This window comes from Notamacropus eugenii, chromosome 3 (genome assembly GCF_028372415.1).
Source record: "Notamacropus eugenii isolate mMacEug1 chromosome 3, mMacEug1.pri_v2, whole genome shotgun sequence".
Lineage (NCBI taxonomy): Eukaryota > Metazoa > Chordata > Mammalia > Diprotodontia > Macropodidae > Notamacropus > Notamacropus eugenii.
Window position 1 is genome coordinate 66,772,099 of NC_092874.1, and position 23,251 is coordinate 66,795,349.

At 37.4% G+C, this 23,251-nt stretch overlaps 1 protein-coding gene across 1 annotated transcript in view; it reads left to right on the forward strand.

The window, feature by feature from the left end:
- Positions 1–2,544: 2,544 nt before the first annotated feature.
- MYO3A (myosin IIIA) overlaps positions 2,545–23,251 on the forward strand; it is a 247,917-nt gene continuing 227,210 nt past the window's right edge. Inside the window, exons 1-3 of the mRNA XM_072651758.1 lie at positions 2,545–2,687; positions 9,762–9,946; positions 14,159–14,293. Of these exons, the coding sequence (XP_072507859.1) occupies positions 9,779–9,946; positions 14,159–14,293 (303 nt within the window). The 5' untranslated portion in view covers positions 2,545–2,687; positions 9,762–9,778. The remainder of the gene's footprint in view (positions 2,688–9,761; positions 9,947–14,158; positions 14,294–23,251) is intronic.

Here is a 23,251-nt window from a genome sequence, read left to right on the forward strand (position 1 = left end):
TTACATTTAAGATATCTATAGAATATGCAATTTGAAATCTTTTGCAGACAGTTGGTGATGTGGAACAGGAGCCCAGAAGAGAAACTAAGGCTAGATATATTATCTAAGATTCATCTGCACAGAGATGATAACCGAACTTACAGGAGTCACCAAGTGAAACAGTGTAGAAAAGAGAAAGAATTTTCTAGGGTTACTGAGAAGGTAAACATCAATTGCAAAGAAGTAAAGGAAAGCATCTTACAACGAAAACAATAAAAGCCAACAGTGACATATATTTTAAAGTTTATAAATCACTACAGATGTATACATATATATACATATGTACATAGAGATGTGTGAGTGTATACATATATTATATATATACCTACACGTTGAAATATCTGTAAAGTTTATAAATCACTGCATATACATGTGTATATGTGTATATATTTGCATATATATATAAAATCTTATTTGAATCTCACAACAACCCTTTGAAGTAGATGTTGAAAGTGTCATTCTAATTTAATATGTCTGAGAATAGGGACATCTAGGTGACACAGTGAATAGAGCACTGACCCTGGAGTCAGGAGCACCTGAGTTCAAATCCAACCTCAGACATATGACACAAACTGTATGACCTTGGGCAAGTCACTTAACCAACATGGAATAGGCTTCTCTTTATCATTTTTTTTAGCCAGAGATAGGATATCTACATATTGAATATGTTACAGTCAGGATTCTTTCGTGTATGGGTTGGATTAGGTGACTGCTGAGATACCAGCTTTTAAACTCTGTGACTTTGTAATTTATCCCCATTTTAGAGATAAGGTGACTGAGAATCAGAGATGTAATGAATTGACCCAGGAGGGTCACATAACTGACAAGTGTCAGAGGCACAGTTTCAACATGGTCTCTTCTGACTCCTGGTCAAATGTTCTTTCTTAGGGTCGTATCTTGTTGCTGCTAGATGATTTGAGAAGTGCTAAAAAGCCCTTCCCCATCCTTAAAATTTTTCCCATTGATGCCCAGAATTGCATTACTAGTGATTCCCTCCCCTTTCCCCTTTTGTATTATGAACTATCTCCTGTACTGGTTGCTTTTAAAATTCAATTTATAGGACCTTAGATTTAGGGGTGGAAAGGAACTAAGAAACATTCCTAAAGAGGAAACAAATGAAGTCCACACCTCAATGTTGTTTAATTTCACAGGTGCTTTCCTCCTTTGATAAAGCAACAGAACAGCAGTGAGTTTCTAAGAGGAGTGGAGGAAATACCAACTTCCCAGATAAATGCCTGGCATAATGTTTTGCAGACACTCATACTTAAGGAATACATGATTTCATTGGAGTGGATGAGTGGGGACTCCCTCCCCTTAGCAGATCATAACCCTTCTTCACCTCTGCCTTTCTGAGTTGCTGTGACCCCAAAATTTGTGCCTTGGAGAGCCCCCACTAGGCATCTCTCTTTCACCATTTGGATCACACATAACATTGATTTTTCAGAGTTGGCTGTGTCCCAGAATTCCCAAGTATATAAGCTTACTAATAGAAAAAGGAGACATGTCAGTTGAGTGATTTGCTTCATCCTTTGAGATATTCTTAAATTCCAGTGCTAGTGTTTAAACCCTCATCGTATACAAGATACTAAGGTAGATGCTGAATGAACCCAAACAAACACAGAAGCAGGCCCTTCCCTCAAAGAGCTGATGTTCTACTGATGGGAAACATGATTAATCTATGTAAATAAAAAGTCCATATGAAATAATACCAAGTAACTTCTACAGGGAGAAAGTGTTAACAACTTTGAAGAAAGGAATGTTGTGTTAGAAGGAGCAGCGTGGCTAAATCTTAACGGCAACTCAGAGGCAAAAGTGAGGCGGGGAGCACATCTCAAACTTGGGGGGTCTTCCTGTACAAAGTCACAGAATTAAAAGATACAATGTCACATACTAGGAACTAGATAGAAGGCCAATTTGACTGAAACAGAGAGCGTGTGAAAGAGAATAATGTGGAATAAAACTGGAAAGGTGGGTGTGAACCAGTCATGGAGAGCTTTAAATACCAGGCCAAGGACTTTATAATTTTATCGTTGAGGCAATAGGGAGCTCACTCTGAACATTTTTGAGTAAAAAAAGTGACATGGTTAAATTTTGTGTTTTAGGAACACCAATTTGGTAGCTGTATGGAGAGGAGAGAGACCAATTAGAAACCTACTTCAAAGGTCCAGGTGAGTGGGTATGAACTAGAGGAAGGGTTATGTGAAAGGAGAGATGATAGATTTGAGTTCTTTTAGGGGCAGAATCAACAAAACTCGCAAATGTTTGGGCATGTTAAGACAATTCAGAGAAAAAAATAATGGAAACAGAGCTCTGTTTTGAACATGTTAAGTTCAAATGTTTATGTGACATTCAAGTAGAGATATCCAGTTGTAATGGGAGTTAAAAATCTCCAGGTGAGACTATTGAGGGAGGGTTGATTAGGGGAGGTTTGTTTCCTATGAAGACTCATGCCTTTTGCTGATTGCTAATGAGGCACTGGGTCACGAGGAGTCATGCCCCCTGGCTCTGAAAAGAGTACGTATACTTTGAGGGGAGGTTTTGCTTTGGAGTTTAGTTTGGAAGAAAGTTTGATGAGACTCTGAGAAGTTGCTAGGCAGCCCCCTGGCTTTGAAAACCCAGATGTTGGTGCTTCCCATTCTGATAACTATGTATGTATGCAATGGTCAGACAGTTGGTAGCCTGTCTGTTGGTCCCTGTGTGTTGAATGTAATTAAAGTGATTGTTGACCCCTCAAAAGTTGCCTTTTCTTATGTAAATGCAGATCTGAGAACCTGTGATAGCAGGTGTCCCCTGTGTATGATGGGGCTCTTACTGATATACCAGTTAGGAGGCTTCTGATGTGGAGCTGGAAATCAGGAGATGTAAGAAATCAGCACAGATTTAATGGAAACCATCAGAGCTGATAAGAGCACCAAGGGAAAGAGTGTAAAAGAGGAGAAAGGGGGGACCAGAAGAGCATGTTGGAGGTCACCAACATGTAGTGTGTGGGAGGAGGATCCAGCAGAGGTGATTATATAAGTAGGGGCAATTTTTTTATTGAACCACAGGCTTTTTGGTGTGTATGTGTTTGTGTGTGTGCACACGTATGCACACATGTGCACATGCTAGGGAGCAGCTCAGGATCACTGAAAGCATTGTGGAATTTCTCAAATACAATTCCTGTCAGGTCTGGTTGAACTTAGCAGTTTTCTAAAGAATTCTTTCTAAACAAAAATAATTTGTAAATGACCCATGAAGATACATTTTAACAAACTCACTCATACCTGTCTCTTAAGATGACTTATGTACCCAAACAGACATAAACTGACTTAACGATGAAGCATAAAACTTCAACCCCTTCTCATAGATTTAAAAAAACATTTAATTAAAGCTGGAAGTGACCTTTTAGGTCATCTAATGTCTTCAATTTAGAGATGAGGAGACTGAGGCTGAACTGAAGTGTTTCATCCAAAGTGATGCAGAAAGTAGCACAGTCAGGATTTAAATTCAGGTCCTCAGTACTATGCTATTTTTCAAGAGTGACAAAGGTCATTTTCCAGAAGGCATTCCTCTTATTCCATGCCCCAAGAAGAACTAGATGTATTTTAAACAAATGACAGACAATTCCTAGCCTGCTTTCCATCCTCATGTAGTAAATTTCTGGTTAAACCTAAGAAAGATACCTACTGGCATCTTTCCTTCCTTCATTCTTCATAGTTTATTTACTCAGTGCTCTTGGGGTAGTGTCTGGAAAGTCCCTCTATCCCCACTGCCCTGGTCTTTACCTGAGGTGGACACAAGGTTCACAACTATTGTCCCCAAACTGATCCAGTAATTTGCCATTTGCCTCTGAGGTTCATGGGTATCTAAACAATGTGTCACCTTAGAGGTAGTGGAGATTAGCTCTAGTCACAGCTCTTACAGGTATTTCAAGTTATTTCTCCTTTCTCACCTAAGGTCTACCAGGATTCTTGTAAACTATATGAGAACATAAAAGTAAAGCTTAAGAATTAAAGGGTTTTCAGTCCTAGCTTTCGAAAGGTTCCTATACTTTAATGTCAGACCTTTACAAGTTAGCAGATATTGACCAATAATCCTTTGATTCTTCTGTTCTAAATTTGTTCCTGTTGGTCTGGACCATAATTTCAATGACTGCTAATTCTATGGTCCAAGTTGCCACTACTCAAGGTGCTGGTGAAACAAAAACAAAAAAGCAATCTCTATGTTACATTGAGGGGAGATACCATGTATCTATATTTATATGCGGAACAACTATAAACAAAATAAAGGGTAATTAGGGTGGGACAGCACCAACATTTAAAGGAATTGGGAAAGGTTTCATATAGAAGGTGTTTCTTAAAATACGTCTTGAAAGAACGAAAAGGGATTTTTTTGAGCCATAGGTGAGAATAAGTGTATATGGGATGACTAGACACAGAGATGGGCAATGGGTCAATTTGTAACAGAAAGAAGGCCAGTTTGGCCGGATTTTAGAGTTCAGAAAGAGGAATGATTTATGAGGAGGCTGGCACCAGCTACTGAAATATTTTAAAGCCAAAGAGTAGTTTATGTTTGATACCAGGGCCAACAGAGGACCACTGGAGTTTAACTCCTATTTCAGTGGCCTTGGAAACCAGATAGCCAGCCTTCTTAGGACTGTGTATGCAGTAAGAGCAAACATGTAGCATGAGGATCTGAGCAACTCTCTTAACTATATAATTCATGAGCTTTATCGCATGGAGCTGGTGACATTTTTTTGACTACTTAGAAGACGTTTAGGTTTATTTCGTGATCTTTGGCTACATCCCAGGGTTCCATAGAGATGATTTATTATCTATTTTAAACAATTGTGAACTGACTTTAAGTGAGAACCATTGTATATCTGGCTTTTGGAAGACTCTTAAAAATAGACCTAAAGTAAACCTGGTTTTGAACATGATGCTGTAATACAAATTCCTATTTAAATATCTAACAGTTTAATGTTTAGTGTTTTGAGTGTCTATTAAAATGACACATCACCTCCCAAACCTTGGTAAAGATGTAATTAACAAAAAAAGGTGTCTGTTAGAACCTTTCAGTTACTATTTAATTATTAGAACCTGTTATGGTTCACTTGTATCTGGGAGACTATTTAAAGGGACAGTAACAGCTATGAACACAAGATCTACTCCGGTATTTTTTTGGTGGAGCTACCTGGAAATAAAATGACTGCATTTGACTCTTCCATCTGAGAAGTTCTGTGATTACCATCCACTAGTATTATCCTGACTCCATGGAGTCCATGAGGAATCCCAGTGAAATGTAAATTAAATATGTAAGTGACTCAGTGGATAGAGCACTGGACCTGGGGTCAGGAAGACCCATGTTCAGATCTGGCTTCAGACACTAGATGTGTGACCCTGGGCAAGTCACTTAATCTCTCTTTGCCTCAATCCATTAGAGAACGAAATAGCAAGCCATTCCATTATCTTTGCCAAGGAAAACCCATAAACAGTGTTTGCGTGCTATAATCCACAGGGTCACAAAGAGTCAAACATGAGTGACCAATTGAACAACAACTTCTAAATGCACCTTTAAGAGCATTTATATTTTTTCTCATTTTATTAATTTCTTGCATGTATTTAGAAAGTATTGACATGTACTGACAATGGTAGAATGACCCTCAAAATGAATGTTAGAAGTGAGAACTATTTTTTTTTCTTATTAGCCTTACAATAATATTAATGTAAGGGGGAGCCCGGTGTGAGGAAAATAGGGCAGTGAAGTTCAACAAAATTTTTATAGAAATCAAATGGAAGAAAATACAATTTTTAGGTTACCTTACCAATAATTTTTCAGGAGCACAGCTAATGTGCAAAGTAAACTCAACCTTTCTAATAAATATTAAATTCTTCCCTTCGTTCTAAATTACACCTAGTTGTAGGCTATTTTTGTATGTAAAATATTTTTCTGTTTTGTGTATGGAAGTTCTAAAAATTAAACACCTTAAAATTAAGTATGTGACTTATAGAGTCAATATCACATAGTGTATATTTCTTATTATTGTAAGTCATGAATTGTAGTGAATGTGACAGTTCATTTCTTTCTAAAAAGAAGTCAGAGGCAATGTAGTGCAATGAAAGAAAGACCACTGGTCTGGGAAACTCAAATTCTGGTCTTCCTGCCAGGGGCTGGAATTCCATGGCAGTAAGCAAATATTCTGTCTTGGGTCTCAACCTCAGGGACTCTTCTCCTTCCATAAACCACACAGTTAGTCCCCCAACCACTTTGTCACAAAAATGCCCTTGCTCCCTGTAGCAGGGCCCTCACAGGGTGTGAGGTGGCCCCTCCTCACCCACAACCACAGCCCTGGATCCCTTCTGGTCAGCACCACTAGGTCTGGTTTCTGGAAACAGCACAGGGGGAAAGAGGGGAGAAGAAGAAGGGAAAATTATCCTTCAGTCTTCCTCCACTCAGCAGTCTGCTGTTCCTTAGATGAAAGTTTTTGAGGTAAAAGTTTACAAGGTGAAAGTTCATGAGGTTGTGAAGTTAAAGTTCCTTGAGATGAAATTTCTTGAGTCTGTAAGTGAGGTGGAAATTGAGGTGAAATTTCTAGAGGCCTAATCTACTTCCTGATACAGCTGGCCCAGGGCTTGCTCTTTGTTGATCCAGTAGTGTTCACCTAGAGGTGTCTACACATCCCTCAGGCCAAACCTCAGTCCCAGGATTCCATGTCTTTTCTGAGATCTTCTCAGGTTATCTTAGGGAGGACAACTGCTTTCCCTGCTTTATTTTTACTGCTCTACATTCATTTCATGGCAATTTTCTAACTGTGGAGAAAATCGGGAGAGCCTGTAAATTTCTGATCTACTCCATCTTTCCAGAATGTCCTTGTATATAAGGTGAAGTTTAGTATAAGGAAGGTGGATTTTAGTGTGTGTGAAGTGGATTTTCGTTATTATTTCTTAGAGTTCCGTTTCCCAGGATCCATAGCCATAACAATCTCCTGTTCCCAGGTATTAGATATGCATTCCCAGTTATAGTTCCAAACATCACCACGCTTGAGCATTATGTAATGATAAATAACATAAACATCCGCTGTGGTTGCGCAGTGAGATACGGGGATGAGGTGATGTCAACTTGTGAGGTGATTACTGGAAATGTCTTCTTTGTCTGTTGTTCTATAAAGCAGGCAGTCAGTGGTCGGTGAACAGGGAACCCTTAGGGTTGAATGCAGCAATGCTGTGAATGCCTTGATGGGCCCCCATCAAGGCTTGGACCCCACTGAGACATGGGGTTAGATGCACCCCCCTTCCCATTGGCCCCTGTGAGAAGTGTGATTAGGGAATGCTCTAGGAGTTTGTGTTCTCATTATCATCAACTTCTTCTAGAAAACTAGAATAGGATAAAGTGAGATTATTAACCTCTTCTTAGTGTCTTTCCTGTCTGACCAAATCAAGAGTGAACCTGTGCTAGCAGCCCTCCAGTGTACTATGTTTCTCTCTTATAGTCCCCCAGCTAACTTCTCTGAGCCTTAATTTCTTCTATTAAAAAAATCATGGAGAAAGATAAATTAAGTCAGGGGTGGGGAACCTGCAGCCTCGAGGTCACATGTGGCCCTCTAGATCCTCAAGTGTGTCCCTTTGATTGAATCCAAACTTCACAGAATAAATCCCCTTAATAAAAGGATTTGCTCTGTAAAACTTGGACTCAGTCAAAAGGTCCCACCTGAAGACGTAGAAGGTCATACATGACCTCGAGGTTCTAGGTTCCCCAACCTTGAACTAGGTGTTCCTTTGTTCATTCTATGATTATTTCACAATATGAATATGGGCTTCTAGATATATGGATCTGATCTTGGAGTCTTGAGAGAGAATTGTATATTAGGCTAAATGGTATTATCATAAATTAGCATAGCACAGTGCCTGGTATATAGTAGGCTATTAGTAAATGTTTACTGACCAAATTCAAAGACTCAAATTGCAGTCCTAATAAGGCTAGGGCATAGGGAGTTGGCTAGGATGTTACTGATATAGGGAACTCCTGGATAAGGGAAATCTCCTTTACCAATGTAATTGGTCACCTTCTCTGAAACTTCACATCTTTGTAGAGTTGCTTAGAGTAGTGAGCAATTATTACTTGCCCAGGGTCCCAGAACTGAGATGGATCATAGCAGGACTAGAATTTGGGTCTTACAGGATGCAAGGCCAGTGTTCTATCCACTCTGTCATTCAAATTTGTAATTATGTTCATTAATATTTTCTGAATCTGCAATGAAATTTATCCATGATTAAAATCTGGCGTCAGTCTACTTACTGAGACTTAATTTCATCATTTTTTTTACAACATTTACATAGAATGGATGAAGCAAAGGTTTATGTGCACACTTCATGTAGATTTAAGAAGTAATTGTTCCTGTGCCTGATTATAAAATTGCTAAAGAACATGATTATTGTAAATTGCTTCTTACCTATCATTAAATGGTTCTCCATTTTATATCCAAAGTTAAGAATTTTTAAAAGAATCTGTATTCCCAGAGCTGTTTTGAAGTCACTTTATTCTGTTGTAATTCAGGGCACGATCATTCCTTGTCATTTTACTGGATGGATACATAGCTACATGCAAAAGATCAGGGAAAAAATTGTTTCATTTATTCTGATTTATAGTTTCAAATGAGGCATAAAAAACTGCTTTCCATTTTCCCTGATGTTGGGATCTTCCCCAGTCCTATTTTAGATTTTCAAGTCTCTCTGAGATTGCCTTCTGATTATACTGTGTGTAAGTGCGTATACACGCACACACACATACATATATATACATATTTACACACATATATGTGTCTGCTTGTGCTGTATACATACCTAGTATGTACATGCAAGATGTCCAGAGGTCTTGGTCCACTTTTGAGTTAGCGAAGCTTTGAAAGCCCTGTATTTATTTGTGTCATCTCTCTCATTAGATTGTGACCCCCTTGATAGCAGGGACCATGTTTTTGCCTTTTAACTGGATGTTTAACTGCAGGCAAGCTGCTTCACCTTTCAGAGGATCAGTTTCCTCATCTGTAAAATAGAAATAATAATAATACTTATACTACCTACCTCACAGGGTTTTTGCAAGGAAAATTTTTTGAAACACTTAAAACCGTATATAAAACCATAATATTACTTGGAGTCAATGGATAGCGAAGGAATCTACATATAGATTTCACAGGGTTTTGGACTTGGATGAAAAAGATTATCATATAACTTCTGTCCTTTATAATTATATGTATTTTACTTTATCCATTTAAAAACATTATTTTGAGAAAAGACACATAGATTTCACTTGTCTTCCGAAGGGACCCACCACACCAAAAATAGTTTGGGACACTTGTCATGTAATGATGAAAATTAACAATAAGAATAATAGCTAACTTTTGTATAGTACTATAAGGTTTGCAAAGAGTTTTACAAATGTTCTCACTTTATCCTCACAATAACCATGAGATATAGGTTTTATTACTATCCCCATTTTACAGATGAGGAAACTCAGACAGACAGAAGATAAGTGATTTGCCTAGAGTCTTACAGCTAATAAGTGTCTTAGGTTGGAACTGAACTCAGGTCTTCCTAACTCCAGGGCCAGCTCTCTATCCACTGTATGATGTGGGTGCCTCAGATGTGAATTACTGTTATGTGTGTTATTTAATATTGCAACACATATTATGTATATTTGCTTATATCACTGAAATGTTGAACTTCTTTCTCTGTCTTTTCCTTTTTTAGAAATATAAACCTTTAAGATGCTTCCAGTAACTGGAAAAACTATCACATTTGATAGCTTTCCTGATCCTTCAGATACATGGGAAATCATCGAAACAATTGGCAAGGGAACTTACGGGAAAGTTTTCAAAGTGTTGAACAAGAAAAATGGCCAAAAAGCAGCAGTGAAAATCCTGGACCCCGTCCATGTGAGTCACATCTTTTTATAATTAACTTTCTTTGTTATTATATTGAATTAATGCATTCTCTGGTTGTCTTATCTTGCTTGGCCAATCAGTTGCATTCTGGAACAAATTACAGTTTTAAAGAAGGACAAAGATGAAAAAGGCCCTCAGAAGAGTTGCCTTGTTTATAGTGCATTGCATTGAAGGGCATATCAGTAGGATCAGAGCTCTAGTCAAAGGCTCTGTAAAATCAGATACCCAGATTCTCAGGTCAAGAAGCGCCCCTGAGAGGCCTTGTTATCCAAAGCAGCTTCCATGCCATTGGATTTCAGCAGAAGCATCCCTGGACCATAGTAGAAAGTTTGAAATCTGCCTTGTCATAAATGGCATCTAGGAAAGGGGAGTTCATTTGCAGGTCAGTGTAGTTGGCTTAATTTTTTTTACAAAATGGGAAAGTAGTACTTTCAAAATCTAATCTAAATAATTTGTGCTGACTAGTTGGTCATCAGAGCAAGGAGCTGTAATCATAACCCACAAGTGATTGGGTGTGTGTGTGTGTATGTATATATGTATATGTATGTATATATATGTATGTGTGTGTATGTACATATGTGTGCATGTATATATACACATATATGCATGTGCATTTATACATATGTATATTTGCCTATTTGTACATATAACATGAATTTACACATATACATGTATGTGTATGGTGTATGTAGTATATATAAAGAGATTGACTTTGTGAGGATATATGATTTCAACCACGTAGGGGCCTCTTGGTGTGCAAACTCTTGATGTAGTTCAGTTGTTTGTAATTCAAGAGGCTTAAAAAGTTGTATTGCCACTGAAGAGTTTAAAAAATTTACTTGTGGTCAAACAGCTAGTATGTAGCATATCTAGAATTTAAACCCAGATTCTAAAATCAGACTTCTATCCATTCTGCCTTGTAATCTCTCAAATATTTTTATGACTGACCCTTGTTGGATTAGATGGACTCTGTCTCTGACCATAGACCCCTTGTTCATGTGTCTTGAACTATTCTCCAAAAACTCAAATTTTATTCTCATTTAGCTTCTTCTTAATCAGCTGTTTGCTTCTCAAGTCTGCATTTCTCTTCTGCAACTGTCTTCAATTAGCAGCTGTAATGAAGAACTCATTAAAGCCCTAAAGTCTTCAGTTTCTTATTCTGGAGTTCATAATCTCTTGTAGTATTTTCTAGCTCCCATCTTAATGGTACCTGTTGTTCCTCATCATCACTCAAACATAAGATGCTGTCCAACCCTAGCAGAAAAGCTTCCCCAAAGTTGCATAGTTTATTCTTTTGGAGATCACATATTTGCATCCTTCAATAGAGGTGTTAGGGTTTCACTTCTGCCTTTTTCTTTTTCCTTGAAGCAATGGAAAAAGGAAAATTCATTCAAGGAATTGTTGATCCTGATAACTTGCAGAATAAATGTGATCCCTATAATTCTTCCACCCCATCCTATGTTAATGAGTTCAACATGCATTTGACATACGTTTATCTTTCTATTGCTCTACTGTGTAAGCTTATTACCGGTTCAGATGTGGTAAAGGGAGGTGAGAACATAGCCACCATTCTGTCTTCAGTTACCTCATATTCTTTACCCATGCCAATAGGACAAGGGCTGGTAGAGGCAATGGAGTGAGTACATATGTCTATCCACATGCACTCTCAAAGCCTGTATCTGCCATACCTTTGTTCCTTCTGAGTGAAGAAGGATGGACATTTTGTGGATAAAAGTTGGAGCAGAAAAGCAGAAGAAAACCATATTAGGTTTCATTCTATTTCAAACAAGTATATTAATTTCATGAATGTGCTATTAAATGTGATCCATTGCCTGCCTTTATTCTCTTACTAATACTTATGTATTTAAGACTGATTCCCTACATTCATCATGTCACTTTTCAAATAAAAAAAGATTTATAACCAAAAGATTAGAATCATAAGGAAATTATTTTAAATGCCTTCAAGTATCTCATAAAGAGTGACTGGTTTTGATTTCTGAAAAAGGATTTTCACTTTCTGTTACTGTTCCTGAATGCATATTTTCTCACAAAGTAACAAGGAGAAGGTTGGCATGGTGGAGAGGGGATTTAACCCAGGTATCAAAGACACCTGGTTTTTTGTCCTGGTTATGGTAATAGCCAGTTGTGTCCCCTTAAACAAGTCACCTAAACCTCTGTGACCTTCAGGTTTTTCTTATAAAATGGTGGAGACTGAACTGGAGGATTCTTTGAGGTTCTTTCCAGCTGGACAATTCAATGATCAGTGATAAACAGACTGTCTCTGTGTTTATGAGAATTATTGAATATGCTTTGGATAGTGAGGAGCAGCTGTGTCTTGAGCTAAATTATTCCTGAAGTCTACATAGATCAGTATTATGTATTTGTTCTCTCCATATGTGTCAGCATGTCAAAGCTCCAGCTAGCACAAATAGTTCTTTGGTTTGAGGCACACATATATAATATTATATAATATATAATATATGTTACGTAATTATTTACCATATAACAATTTATTATGTATAATTTATTGTATGTAATATATTGACATTTACCATATATATATTATATGTTATATTATGTGTACCTTTACATGCATATACATGCAATATATATTTTCCCACTGTCATAACCACTCATCATTACCTATCAAGTTATCTAAATTGATAGATGTCCTGAAACTCTCATAATTATTTTCTTTAATGCTTTTTCTTCTATGCAATATCATTTTCTACTTCCTTTTAATACTAATCTATTATTAGTAACAAACTGAAGGTATTTTGAACTTTAGAGGTACTTCAAAGCAGTGAAATGTTTTTAAAACGTAGAGGAAGAGGAGCTAGTGCTACTGCCCTAAAGGCCTGATTCCAGGTCCTAACTGTGCCCCCTTACTAGTTGTGCTACCTTGGAAAAGTATGTGGGCTCTTGGATAAGTCCATGAGCTCTTTAAGCCTCAGTTTCCTCCTCTGTAAAAAAAAGAGGGAGTGGGGAGAAGTTGGACTAGATAATTTCTAGGGTTTTTAGGTTCTGAATTTCCACAAATTTTGAAATATTTGCACTATTTTTAGAAAAAGTAATTTTAATGAATTTCAATCACTAAGGGAACTAGCGATTTTTTTTTCTTTTCTGAGGGTACATTTGACATGCCTGCCTTGTTCTATCATTATTAATTACACGGGCAATATCCTTCTTTATTTTCTTATTCTCCTGTGAATAATGTGCCTGTCATTCCAGGTTTGTCTATAGCCTTCCTTTACTCTTGATTGTTTAGAACAGACTAACCATTTGTTTCTCTCTTAGTGAAAACAGACCTTTGGAGAGCTATGTAACTTTAATCAAATAAATTATTTATTAGAAAATTAACTTTATAACATGCTCAACTCTTCTGATCCCCCTTAATTCTAGTACCCTCCCACTGTTAGCTCTGATTTATCCTGCCTGTATCTCGTTTGTATATAGTTGCTTATCTATTGCTTCCCCCATTAGATTCTGAATTTCTTGAGAGCAGGTTCTGTCTATGGTCTTTCTTTGTGTCCCAGCACTTAGCACAATGTCTTCCATATCTTAGGCATTTAAATATTCTTGTTTTCTTGACTTAACAGCTGGCTCTTCATTGATACTATCTTAGATAAACCAAAGCAAAGTTCCTAAAAGGCACATAAGAATCTAATGTTCTGCTATTTAAATCATGTCTCTTCAGTTAATGACCTTTCTCCATTAACCTTCCAACCTTGGCTGTGCCTTTGTAATATCTCCTTTTCCCGTTACTTTCTAGTCTGTTGAAATAACAGCATGATTTGAGAGAGAAGTTCTTATCCTGAAGGGAAAGCACCAATATCTTCCTTTAAATATGAAAAATAATCACTGATAGTCTTTATAACATGTCACTAATATCCACCATAGAGACACCATGACCTAGTGGGCAGAAGGCAGGCCTTGGAGTCCAGAAGACCTGGGTTAAAATCCTATATCTGTGTGCCCCGGAGCATGTTACTAAACCTTTCTAGAGCAATGTTACAAATCTACTTTTGTGGATGATGTTTTTATATGGGGAGTTCTTCACACTGATAAAATCATACGTCTGGACCCTCCCCTTTGAAGAGGAAAAAACTCCACTTGATTATTACTTAGCTTGGACAAACCTTAAATCTCATGTATTCCCATTTCTTTGTTTTTTATGACGTTGTTCTGATCATTTCCATCTAGGACATTGATGAAGAAATAGAAGCAGAATACCACATCTTGAAAGCCCTTTCTGATCACCCCAATGTAGTCAAGTTCTATGGGATGTACTTCAAGAAGGGCAAAAAGAACGGTGACCAGCTCTGGTTGGTTCTTGAGGTAGGTCTTTAATCCTTACTGAAACTGGAGAATATTTGGGAAGGGACCCCTGGAATTATTTTACCTTTGATTACTTACTGAAGCTCTAAGAGACAATCCATCCACCAATCCGTCTCTTTATGCTCAAGACTAGTCAGAGCCTTCCTGGAATAATGATTCCATTCTGGATTCCTCATCTTGAGAGCCATCAGGAATGAGGAGGCAATTCACATGAATTGCACTTATATGATTAAAGAATGGGAGTTAAAAAGCCTACAAGGAAAGGAAGAAGAAATTAGAATGATTCATCCTAGAGAAGAGTAGACTATAGATTAGCTTAATTTTGGCCTTTGTGTATGAAGAATTAGTAGGCAAAAGGAGATGAGGAAGTATTTTCTTCTTTTATTTATTCTCTTTGGTGGATATAATGGTTTAGTCAATCAAATGAGGCATTCAGTTTTAATGTAAGAAAAAAACTTTTGTTAAATATGGGATGATTTATCAAGGGAGGTTATAAAAAAAATTTTTAAAGGTCCTAAGATAAATTATCCTCTATTTGGAAGGTCCTTTCTAAAGACAGGGAAGAGAGTAGAAGGTGACATGTTACCACATCCATTAGTATTTGAAAAAGGTTATTTCTCAGATTTTGGAAGGTCCTTTCTAAAGATAGGGGAAGAGACTAGAAAGTGACATGTTACCACACCCATTAGCCTTTTGAAAAAGGTTATTTCTCAGATTTTTCTTTAGCAATTAATTGATCTGTATGCACCAATGGCATAGTTGTTGGTTCAGAAGGTAACGCTAAATCTAGTGGAATTCATTGTAACCATGAAGAAATCATCTGATCCTCAGACTTGGCTGTATTGTTTCTCTAACAAGGTTTCTCAAATAAAGCGATTATATCATACAACTATCATGGATGTCCTCTTGTGCATCTTTTTCTGCATTTTAATTTTACTTTTTAAAATGTATTTGTTATTTGTCAAAGGTGTTCAAGTCCTTACATTTCTTTCAAAATACAGTGTTGACTCCAGAGTTTTGAAAGGATTTTCAAATAAATATGCCATTTATTTCTGTAAAAAGAATAGTGACTCCTCACTGTGTAGATGGAGACTCTGCCTAGTTCAAATAAAATATAATATGCTTGAGACAAAATACACTAGGTAAAAATTCTATTCAACAAGCATTATAGCAATACTTTTTCTCTACTGTCAATTTCCTATCCTAATTTTAATAGCTTTTCTCAGGCTTTAGAGTTCCACTTTTCATTTCAGGGTTCGTTCTTCATTTTAATGCAACATTTGCTTGAGTGATAGTAAGAAAGACTGAGTAATGTAGCGTGAGAGCATCTAAACCCAAATAAGGCAAACTTGTCTCCTATCCACCCCATACTAACAGCACTCCATCTTCTTTGCCTTTGTCACTGCTCTAGCCTACCCCCATTCCTGGAATTCATTATCTCCTCACTGCCACGTTATAAGTTCCCCTGACTTCTTTTAAGGTGCAACTTAGGGATCACCTCTTGCATAAAATCTTTAGAGGAAGTTAGGTGGCACAGTAGATAGAGAGCTGACCTGAATTTAGGAAGACCCAAGTTCAAATCCATCTTCAGACACTTCTTAGCTTTGTGGTTCTGGGCAGGTTACTTGAACTTTCTCTGCCTCAGTTTCTTCAACCAGAAAATGAGAATAATAGTAGAACCTATATCCCATGGTTGTTGTGAGGATCAAAGGAGACTTTTTTTTGTAAAGTGCTTACTTAGTACAGTGCTTATGTAAAATACACATAGGAGATGGTTAATAAATGCTTGTACCTTTCTCTTGTCCTGGTTCCTACCAACTTCTAGTGCCTTCCTTGTCAACCTATGTTCTATTTGATTACCTTTTATAGATTTGTTGTCATTTATGTTTGTGTTTTATACATTTTTGTGTACTTGTTACCCCCATCAGCAAGTAAGCTCATTTTGGGGGAAAATTATTTAATTATTTGTATTTGTATCTGCACTGATTTGCATGATGCCTAGTATATACGTAGTATATGGTAGGCACTAAATAAATACTCTTTGATTGATTGAGTCTGAACCAGATTGGATATGGCAGCTTACTTGCTCTCTATATTTACATTTCATTGTTAATATGATTAGAAAGAGGTGTGGTAGAAAGACTACAGGATTGAAATTAGTAAACCTGAGTTCTAATCTTATCTTAGAAATTTGTTAGCTATGTGATCATTACCAAATTAGTTAACCTACTGGTTCTTAGTCTCCTTGTCTGTAAAATGAGATATTTGAACTCAATTACTTCTGAGGATCCTTCGATCTCACGAATCAATTGTTCTATGCAGTACTTATCTATCTCCTTCCAAAAATTCTCTGTAGGGGATTTACCCAGTGTTCCAGAGGCATTCCTCCAGATTTCTTCCCAGTGGCAAGTACGGACCGTCCATCAGTTAGCCCTCCCTCTTGCTGTATTACTGGTCCATCTTTTCCTCTTCCTGGTCATACAGCACTCTGATGACATCCTCACACCACTTCTGCAGTGTTCTTTGGCACTTTCTGTAACTTCCTTTGGTTTTATAGTGTCATTTATAATAGGGACATTTTGATTAATAGGATTCTGTTCCTACAGTAATATGTCCATTCATTAATCACTGGACAAGGAAATTATACAGCATACCAATAACTAAGTTAATGTTTATAGTCTGTCTAAAAACTGCGATTCTTAGAATACTCTGTCCCCACTTTTTCCATTCTGTCGCCATCATTGCGAAAGTGAAAGGAATTAGGCATCCTCTTGTATTTTTCTTTATTTGATGGGATTGCCAAGACCAAATAATTCATCACCAATGATCAATCAGTTGATCATCCTGCTAACAATCAGCCTTGCCATACTGAGATGGTCATTGAAAGCAAATGTAGCCTACTGGAATGCTACTTCATGCTTTTCCATCATGATAGAACTTCTCAGAGCTTCTGTTCTTTGGCATTGCCTTCAAGAACCCAGAGTCCCTTCTTTACCAAAATGAGGTATCAGAGTAGGACACTGTGAAAGAAAAGTTGTATGGGCTAAAGCAATAGGAATAGGAAAGTGCCAAACCCAAGGTTTCATCAGTGTGAGAAATTCCCAGTATAGAAACTTCCTCCACTGATATCAATATAAATTAATTAACTCTTCTCTTAACCTGAGAAAGTTGTCTGGCACAAGGGGTAGTTAAGTGACCTGCCCTTGGTCACACAACTATTATGTGTCAGAGGGAGAACTGGATCCCAAATCTTCTTTACATCAGAATAACCACTACTTCGGCTCCTGTGTAACACAGGAGTATGTTAAAGATCTTACCTATGCAAGCATTCAAAGTAGGAGGGGAAATAGCCTGGTAACAATATACATATATACATACATATATTTTTTTCCATGCATGTTGTAGAAGAAAGTAAGCTTTCAGATTGTATGTAAGAGTCTGTATTTATCTGTGGAAATTAGGCAAATAGCTCGCATGCACATGTGACTAGATGCTTAATTACCTGCTCTGAACGTACAAATAGTAGAAGGCACTGCTACAGATGTACTTTGGAAGATTTGATTGGTAGCAGAAATATTTTATCCTGTTAAATGACTGCTAATCAAGCCTCTCAGCCAATTAAGGCTCAAATGAGTTATGCCTGCCAAGAGCTCCAGTAGAATAGCTCCATGAAAACCATGTTATTTTAACCAGCCTCTTCTGCTTACCTCCACTTTAAAAATTCAAGGTTTGCAACACAATGCAAAGTTTAAACAGCTTCTAGGGAAAAGAGAACATTTGAATTTTGAGCGACATCCCTCATTATGAGTGTGGTATGTGGGGAGGATTGTTACTGGTCTTGATAAAAAAAAAACTGTCAAATGCTTCTTTGTGACTATGAAAAATCTTTTAATTTGTATTTCAATCTAGGGTTGAAGATTCAGAGAGAGTAGTAATGCCTTTCTCTTCTCCCTAGACAAATGATTTCCTTTAGATGCTATTTTTTTTTTAATTTGGAGGGGGGTTTTGAAAAAAAAAATGTGCTTTTTATTTTTCTTATTCACCCTTTTCTTTCTCATTGCCAAAAAGACTGTGAGGAGTTATGATTTGGGGATAATGGGAAAGCTTTCTTTACCCACTTTGTACTACCTTTATTATTCTTTTTTAAAATTATTTTATTTGTTTTCAGTTTTCTACAATCACTTCCATATGTCTTAGATTTTTTCCTCTCCCTTTCCCTCCCTCCTGCCTCCCCGCTCCCTCCCTGAGATAGCATGCAATCTTATATAGGTTCTATACATACATTCTTATTAAATACATTTTCATCTTAGTCATGTTGCATAGAAGAATTAAAATGAATGGGAGAAACCATAAAACCAGACAAAACATAATGCAAGAAAAAATGATCTGCTTCATTCTGCCATCCAATTTCATAGTTCTTTCTCTGGATATGGAAGGTATTTTGCCTCAAGAGTCCATTGGGCATTTTAGGTCCTTGTGTTGCTGTGAAGCACTGTCTACCAGAAAAATTCCTCACACACTGTGGCTATTGCTGTGTACAAAGTTTTCCTGGCTCTGCTCCTTTCACTCAGCCTCAGATCATGCAAGTCTTTCCAGGCCTCTCTGAAGTCTTCCTGTTCATCATTTCTTATAGCACAATAGTATTCCACTGCATGCCTATACCACTACCTTTATTATTCTTTAAAGAGGCCTACTCACTGAATGGGCATTACCTCACTTTAAATGAGTACCTGAAAAGGCCTTAGCCTGAAAGGCCAAAGTCTCCCATTGCATCCTGGGTCATCTCCAGTCATCCTGATCAATATCTGGTCACTGGATCCAGGTGGTTCTGTAGGAGAAAGTGAGGCTGGTGACCTGCACAGCCCTCCCTCACTCAAAACAAAGTCAAGTGCAAGTCATGTCGTCATTTCTCTGATGTCATGGTCCTCTTTGAAAATGAAGGATGAACACAATTCTAACACAATCAATTACTGCTTGTATGACACTGGACAAATCACATAACTTCTCCAGATTCTGGAAGGAACATGAGCTGGAAACTCAGTGTTATCTAGCTCACAGGTGTCAGACATGACTGACAGGGCATATGTGGCCCATAACACTTTGAGTGTGGGCCAAGCCAGATTAAAGTGGAATTGGGAAATAGTTTACAAAATAAATAAAAATACAGTATAACATAGAATATTAATATGCGGTTTTCTAAGTCAATGTCCAGTCCACAGAAATTTTTATATATAGCTTAGTTGGCCCCATTTCTTCTTGAATTTGACACAACCTCTTCATTTTATTTTTTTCTTTTAAAAATATTTTACTGATATACTTCTAAAATATCCTTGTCATTGCCTAAAGACTGCCCCACACAATCAGCCTGTCTTCATGATAGGTAAGTACAATCAAGCAAAAGAAATCTTCACATTGGATATATCTGAACACATTCAGCTTTTTAGTGCTTAATACCCAGTCTGGCAAAAAAGTAAGTGCTTAATAAATGCCTGATAATTGACTGAATAACATATGCCTCATTCCAAAGCTATTGTCCACTTCCCCTTTGCTGATAAGAGATATATTACATCAAGTCTTCTGAAGTCGCAATTAGTTACTATTGATCAGAGAACTGAAGTTTTTCAGTGTTTTCTTTTTCATTATTGTGCTCTCATCTTGTAATTTATTCTCCTAGTTCTGCATGATTTTCTAAAACTATTTTAGATGTCCCCAAGTTTCTTTGCCTCATTTTTGTCACTTCTCTGTTACATTTCTGTGCCACAATCTGCCTAGCCATTCTCAAATCAATGGATACTCTCTTTCTAGCACTTTACTATTATGGAGTGGTGTTCTAAATATTTTTGTATTTATGGGTCCCTTCTCTCTACTTTTAGGTAGCCTTTAGTGACGTCATTGGGTTGGAAAATACCATCTGATGATGATGATGATGATGATGATGATGATGATGATGATGATTTGTGTGTGTGTGTGTGTGTGTGTGTGTGTGTTTAGCTCCATTCTTTTTTCCAGAAGACTTGAACCCGGTTCCTATACTGTATTCCCACAGTCCCATTGGTATTTCTGATCTTTGTCATTTGTCATTTTTGCCAATCTGGTGGATGTAAAGTAAAACTTCAGGGTTGCCTTAATTTGCATTTCTGATTTGGAGAATTTTTTCATATTGTTATCTATACCTTAGACTTCTTTATTGGAAAATTGCCTTTTCATATTTCTCTAGCTAATCTAATGGGTGATGCCTGTTGTTCTTTTATATCTGTTTGTATCTTGGATTTCAGTACTTCAGAGATATTTGCTAAAAAGATTTTCTTCAAACTAACCATTTTTTCCTAATTCTAGCTGCATTGATTTTACTCTTGCAAAAGCTTTTCTACTTTATGTAATTGAAATTTTTATCATCCATGGTCCCTTATTTGTTTAAGAAGTCTTATGCTTATTCCTAGATATACAATATACTTCTATTTTCTGTATTCTTGAGGATTTTACAGGTAGGTTATATATCTATTTGGAGTTTGGTGTGTTATACAAGACTTTGGTCTAAACCTAATTTTGGTCAAATATCTTCTCAATATTTCCAACAGTTTCTGTTGAGTTATATCAGTAGTTATTATTGGTATAGCACTATTTAAATTATTATATATTGCTTTGACTATTTAAATAGTCTTTAAATTATTACATATTGCTCTATTTAAATAACTAAATATTACCCTGACTCCTACATGCATTGTCTCTAACCTAAATAAACTAGTGTCTATGCTGGGATTTGCTGAAAGTCTAATAATGAGGAACAAAGTCTAGAAAAATTTTCTTGACTCAACCTAGCAGTAGCAGACATGTAGATTCATCTATCCATCAGCCACACCACAAGTGACCTTGTTGGAGTGAATGCTATGTAGAAACTCTCAGGTATGAGCCCTCTCCCCAAGAGTTGAGGTGGAATAAGGAAGAGTATACCTATTAAGTGTAGGGAGGGAATGTTTGTAACCTAATTTTGCTTGGCCTTGATACCTTTTTTAGAAATTGTTGTTAATTGTTGAGTATAACTGAGGCATTTGTCACAGACAGCTAACGGTGGAGGGAATATATTGGCAAAACTCCCACCTGACCCCTGAGGTACCCCGGGACCCTAAGAGGGAGATGAAGGCATACAGTGTATTACTGCATAAGTATATGATAAAGAAGGTCTCATCTGTCATTTGCACAGATACCCTATAATGCTTGTCTAGTAAACATGTACATCTTGAGTAAATAGTCTAGAAATCAGGGGCGAGGAACCTGTGACTTTGAGGCCACTTGTGATTTTCTAGATCCTTGGGTGCAGCGTTTTGACTGAGTCCACTTTTTACAGAATAAATCCTTTTATTAAGTTTGGATTCAGTCAAAGGGCAGCACTTAAGGACCTAGAGGGCTACATGTAGCCTTGAGACTGCAAGTTCCCCATCCCTAGTCTAAATGGAACTGAACCCAGAGTAGAAAAGGAGGATTAAAATAGGCTAGGTTGCTTTTAGGAATTTGAAATGCTCTTTTAGTGATCTCAAGGTTCCCATGAAAGCAAAGACCCATCTTTTCAACATTAACATCTTTCTGGAATGATTATATGCCATGAGACATGGAACACCAAACCTTAAAAGAGCCAAAAATGAGTATCACACAGAAGTCAGTGGATGAGGACATATGATGAATGAGAGCAGGCTCTGAAGAACTAGAGTAAAGGGTGTTATATGATGGGACAAGAAGATGGGCTGGTCATACGGAAAGAGCCAGGGACATGAGGTGGATATCCAGAGTACTCTCATGGTATTCTTGTGATCTCAGAAGAAATGGAGAAGGGCCTCAAGCACATTGTGTGAACCCACTAAAGTAAACCTTTGGGAGGACATTGACAAGAAGCACACATTATAGGAAAGCATGGAAAAGCTGAAATCTGTATCACTGAAGGAAACACATAAATTAATGAGATTACAGATAATTCATATATTTGAGCACACATATCCACATATATGCCTATATATTCTAGGCATCTAGGTTATATATCATCTTTGTTATCAGAATGTAAGCCCCTTGTAAGCAGGCATTCTTTCATTTTTTTCATATTTGAGTTGCCAGTATAGAGCACATAGTGTATGTGTGTGTGTGTGTGTGTGTGTGTCTGTGTCTGTGTCTGTGTGTGTGTGTTCGTCCTTCATTGCTAAAGAAGACCATGCCATCAGAGAAATGATAACATGACTTGCACTTGACTTTGTTTTGAGTGAGGGAGGGCTTGTGCAGGTCACCAGCCTCACTTCTCCAGAGCCATCCGAATCCAGTGACCAGATACTCATCAGGATGACTGGAGATGACCCAGGATGAGGCAATTGGGGTTAAGTGATTTGCCCAAGGTCACACAGCTAGTGAGTGTCAAGTGTCTGAGGTGAGATTTGAACTCAGGTCCTCCTGACTCCTGCACTGTACTCTATCCACTGCACTACCTAGCTGCCCCCGAGCACATAGTAGGCTCTTAATAAATACTTATTTGTTGATTGAAGGTAGCAAAAATGCCAACAAGAGGAACAAAAGGAATACTTGAAAAGTGACTTATTTGCCACTTGGAAATTAGCTGAAAAGTCATCAGGTCCCCACCAATATTGACTTTGGACCTAGGAGGTCATACTGGTAGAGAAGCCAGTTTTCTCTAAATTCCACACAGACTATAATTGTTCCTGCCATGGCAGTGCCATGCACATTGTGGCCCATTATGCATCTGATTTAGCCCTGATTTATTCATCCTTAATAATTACATCAGTTTCTCTAGTTGCTTCCCAATTATAGCAATTTTTCTCTTTGGAATCATCTCTCTTTCAATAAAATCAAAGACTTGTAATCACAGGTGGCATTAGGAAGCTCTAAAATTCAGTAAACACTCATAAAAGCTCTCAAACATAGATTTCAGTTCATTGGCCATGGTTTTCACAGCAAATAAGT